The 5,210-nt window shown below is 32.2% G+C and overlaps 1 protein-coding gene across 1 annotated transcript; it reads left to right on the top strand.

Moving 5' to 3' along the window:
• The first annotated feature begins 1,717 nt into the window (after positions 1 to 1,717).
• On the top strand, positions 1,718 to 4,625 carry LOC114400554 (chalcone synthase J-like). Its single transcript, XM_028363044.1, has 2 exons — positions 1,718 to 2,053; positions 3,423 to 4,625. Exons 1-2 carry the CDS (start codon positions 1,876 to 1,878, stop codon positions 4,418 to 4,420), a joined length of 1,176 nt encoding a protein of 391 aa, XP_028218845.1. The 5' UTR covers positions 1,718 to 1,875; the 3' UTR covers positions 4,421 to 4,625.
• The last annotated feature ends 585 nt before the right edge of the window (positions 4,626 to 5,210 follow it).

Raw genomic sequence — 5,210 nt, 5'->3', positions numbered from 1 at the left:
AGTTCCTCAAAATTATTTATACAACTTTTAGTCCTTTGTTATTTTTTTGTTAGCAATTTTAGTTCTTATAATTTTTTTTTGCCTATTTTTAATCCCATGTTTATTTTATATTTGAGACTACTTTTGAGTAATAAAAATAAATGAAGGACTAAAAATGAACAAAAACTTTTAAAGGGACTAAAAATGATGACATAAAATTAATGAAGGACTAAAAATTGCCAAAAATATTTTAAGGGACAACAAATTATAATTTGAAAAGGTTGTGGGACTAAAAGTTTAATTAACTCATTAATCTACCTATTTTTTTATCCTCAAGAATCGAAGAGAAGGTTATGCATGCACCCTAATTAACCAACTAAGTTAGACTTCCTGAGTGAATGAAATCTATTTAGTAATAAAATCTATTTAGTTGGTTATACGTATTCTTGAAAATATCTATATAAAATTCTTGGAAATTAAAGAGTTATGTGGTATTTTTACTATTTCTTTTAATTATTTATCACATTAAATAATTGGAAAATGTTAATAAGCACCCTTAGAATATTGGTTAAAGAACTAAAAAGATAAATATTTTTATTAAGATGCATAAAATAAAATTGTGTTGCTCATTTTTTTATGTTCTTGTATAATTTTCACAATAAATATTTTTTTTCTTTTAGTTCTTTAATTAATATCTAAAAACACTCGTTAACAAGTCTCTAAATAATTCAGTAAAAAGTACCGTGATAAAAAAATAACTTGAAAAGACTAAATTCTCACCTTCCTTATGAAGAAATTAATCTAAACTTTTTTTTGAAAAACATATTTTTCAAAAATATTATTTTTTAAAATAAGCACTACCTATGATGCTATCGATAAGAAACAAATTATATTTTCTTTTGTTCTAATTGTAAGAAATAATTATTACTTCTAATCTAATTATAAGAAACAATGATTATTTTCCAAACTTGAGGTTAAACTTTTTTATATCTTTAATTTATTTTTAACTCTATTAACAAAACACCCACTCTTTATATTATAAATATTAACATTAAATATTAAATATGAAAATAACTTCCAACATTTAAACTTTAAACTTAAAGAATATCTTTAAAATAAAATTCAAATTTATAATACAAGTAATTGAAAACAACTAATTGCCCTATATGTTTTTTATATACAAGAATGAAAACCAAAATTTTCAATCTAAAATTCTTAAGAAATTATCAACTTCTCCCCTTCCCATGTAAATCTAGTATCCCATAAATATATACCTTGAAGAAACCGTGACGGATGATCCAATTGCATTTACGATTTAGAATAATAATAATAATAATAATACACAAATTAATTTTTGTTTTAAATATTTTATTACTATTTTGATTTTTTATCATCTATTATATCATTTATCTTATCATTTTTTTTCTCTAACATTGGATAACATGTCTATAAAACATTTTTTAAATGATTTATAGTATACACCAGTGACGTCCATCAAAGGCTTTTCCTTAGTCAAAACTCAAAAGTCTTCTCGTACAAACAACTCCCCTAAACTCGCCAGCTCTTTGGTTTCGCAACAACACATGTGGCTCCAAATCTACCGCAGGTTAAACTGCCTACCCTCAATCCACGTGTCGCCTCATCTGCCCGTCCCTCAAACCTACCTCACTCTCCCCCATTTCATCCAACTCACCATATCACAAAAACACATTATTTAAATCCTCTAACTTCACACTAATATTCCCTCAAATCACAACCCCCAATTCTTCCCCCTCCACCCACCCAGCATATCTCTCTATTCCTATTTATTAGCACCCCTCACATTACCTTGTGTCACCAACTACTTTGACTCCTTTACCATACCATTACAATAATTATCAAACCTAACCAGTAAAAATGGTGACCGTGGAGGAAATCCGCAACGCTCAGCGTTCCCATGGACCCGCCACCATCTTGGCCTTCGGCACCGCCACGCCGTCCAACTGCGTCTCCCAAGCCGATTACCCTGACTACTACTTCCGCATTACCAACAGCGAACACATGACTGATCTCAAAGAAAAGTTCAAGCGCATGTGTATGTAGTAACAACACTTACTAACCACCTTACTCCATAGACTCAATTTCTGTTCATTTGTGTCACGGGTCTCACTCGGTTTATACCTAATTTTTTTTAAGAAAATCGTGACCGAAATTTTTGTGAAAGTATATTTATTAGTTTTGTGAAATTATTTACAGTACACCAAACTGACCAGAGTCGTTCTCCGGAAACTTTAGTTCTTTGTTACTTATGTGCAGTAAAAATATTAACGGCATAGATTTTCTTCTGTAAGCACAGTAATAAAGGTTCTTAGCTTTTTCAAGAGAATAATATATATTTACACGTTTTGTCTTTTGAATCAATTATAACATATTAGTCTAAAAAAATTATTTACAATTAAAATATAGGCTCAGATCTAATTTTGATTTATCTATTTTTTAAAATCTATAATTTTAATTTTTTATTTTAAAATAGAGATATTTAATCTTCATATTTTTTAACTTTTCAAATTTTATTCATATTATATATATATATATATATATATATATATATATATATATATATATATAAAAGTTTGAGATTTTGGTTTTTTTGCCAAACTGAAAAGGTTGTATGTTAAGATATTAAGGTTGATTATGATGTGATTTAAACAAATAATATCATATTACCTCTTAAATTTGAATGTTAATTTTTCACCCTTAATGTTTTGAATTTGTTAAAAGGATCAAAATAATGAATTTTATAAAATTGAAGGACTAATTATCTTTATTTTAAAATATAAGACTAAAATTATGGATTTTGAAAAATAAAAATTTAAATATTTTTATTTTTAAATAAAATGACTAAAATTACAAATTTTAAAAGCATAGATTCATCTTTGGATCATTTTATTTTGTATAATAAAAGAAAGATAAAAAATAATCATATTAAATATTAAATAAAAAATTGCCTAATCATTTATCAAAGGCCAATCATTCGTGGAAGAGAAGGTTTCTTTGGAACATTTATTTATTTGTATTTCAGTGTACCAGGTTTCTTTCTTTAATTTCAAAATATTTAATATAAATATATTAAAATTAATTAGATTTAAACCTTAAATATATTATCATTTACTAAGGATGTGTTATGTGATAATTGACCTCTCTTATACCATAGTTCACCGGAAACTTTAGTTCTTTGTTAACTATATGTAGTAAAATTAATTTCATAATTTTTTTTTAATTATTGTAATTGAAGTTTTTGGCTTTTGGATAAGATTCTAAGATATTTTTATAAATTTCAGTCTTTTAATTTCATAATTTTGTAAGAATTTGTCACTAAATTTTGCCTGAAATTTGTATCAGGTAACTCCTATTAATATTTAGAAGTGGAAATTTATAAAAATAAAAATAAAATAATGTTGCAGGTGAAAAGTCCATGATAAAGAAGCGATACATGCACCTGACGGAGGAGTTTCTGAAAGAGAACCCGAACATGTGCGAGTACATGGCGCCATCGCTGGACGTGAGACAAGACGTAGTGGTGATGGAGGTGCCGAAGCTGGGAAAACAAGCCGCAACGAAAGCGATTAAGGAGTGGGGTCAACCAAAGTCAAAGATCACACACCTTGTGTTCTGCACCACTTCAGGCGTGGACATGCCCGGAGCAGATTACCAGCTCACGAAGCTTCTCGGCCTGAGGCCCTCCGTGAAGCGCCTCATGATGTATCAGCAGGGCTGCTTCGCCGGCGGCACCGTACTCCGCCTCGCGAAGGACCTCGCCGAGAACAACAAGGGTGCGAGGGTGCTCGTTGTCTGCTCCGAGATAACCGCCGTGACGTTCCGCGGCCCCTCGGACACGCACCTCGACTCGCTCGTGGGACAGGCACTGTTCGGAGACGGCGCCGCAGCGTTGATCATCGGATCAGACCCCGACCCAGCAGTGGAGCGGCCGATATTCGAGATGATATCGGCCGCCCAGACAATCCTGCCCGACTCTGACGGTGCTATAGATGGGCACCTTCGGGAGGTGGGACTCACGTTCCACCTCTTGAAAGATGTGCCCGGGATCATCTCGAAGAACATTGAGAAGAGTCTTGTTGAAGCTTTTGAGCCCGTCGGGATCAGCGACTGGAACTCTATCTTCTGGATCGCACATCCCGGTGGTCCCGCGATCCTCGATCAAGTCGAGGAGAAGCTCCGGCTCAAGCCGGAGAAACTCCAGTCCACCCGGCATGTGCTGAGTGAGTACGGAAACATGTCAAGCGCGTGTGTTTTGTTCATTCTGGATGAAATGAGGAAGAAGTCTAAGGAGGAAGGGAAGAGTACCACTGGAGAAGGGTTAGAGTGGGGGGTGCTATTCGGATTCGGGCCGGGTCTAACCGTTGAGACCGTTGTTCTTCACAGTGTTCCCTTGGAGGGATAAATCATGCTGATGCGGTGACTAGTGATTTAAGAGTGATCAATAAGGAACCCTCGGAAATACCAGGGAAAGTTTGTTATTATTACTAGTTTCACTTGTGGATTTATCGTAGCATAATGTTGTACAAGAATAATTTAATATGAACAAGATCGTGTGTTTGTTATTGAATTTTTCAAAGTTATATAGTCCGTACTTATTCGGCATTGCATTTGTTTTCGCACTTGAACGTGTAATTTTAAAGAACCATTAATTGCCCTTCGTACTGTAGGTTTAGGTTCGTCATGTGTGGTGATCGAGACACTGACTAGCGTTAATTAATGTTACCTCCCAGATATCAATACGACGTCGAGAGATTTTTTTTAGCATTAGAAGAATCAAATGAATATTCTCTGGAGTTGAAGAGAAAATAGAACTTGTACTAGTTTTATTGTGTTTTTTATTTATTTCATTTTTATAAAATTAATACTAGAAAATTATAAAAAAAATTATTTAAGTCATAAGAGCATGATTCAGGATGACTTTGATAGTAGGCCGTAGGCAATTTATGTCCATATATGCTAAATTAAAATCGATGGAGCGTTATTGGGTTTTTTTTTTTATGGCAGTACACCTTCTCTCTCATCTATATATCCATTGTACACTAGTTTGGGAAAAAAATTTCAAACTATACCACTTTTTTGTACTTTACGGGAGTCGGATTTTACCATCCCGTTTTCCCTTTTTTTATCTTTTTTTTAATATAAAAATTTAAATATTATTAAAATTAAATATTAATTATATAAAATTATTTATT

This window comes from Glycine soja, chromosome 19 (genome assembly GCF_004193775.1).
Source record: "Glycine soja cultivar W05 chromosome 19, ASM419377v2, whole genome shotgun sequence".
NCBI lineage: Eukaryota > Viridiplantae > Streptophyta > Magnoliopsida > Fabales > Fabaceae > Glycine > Glycine soja.
The sequence above is the reverse complement of the archived record's forward strand: the minus strand, read 5'-3'. Positions and strand labels throughout refer to the sequence as shown.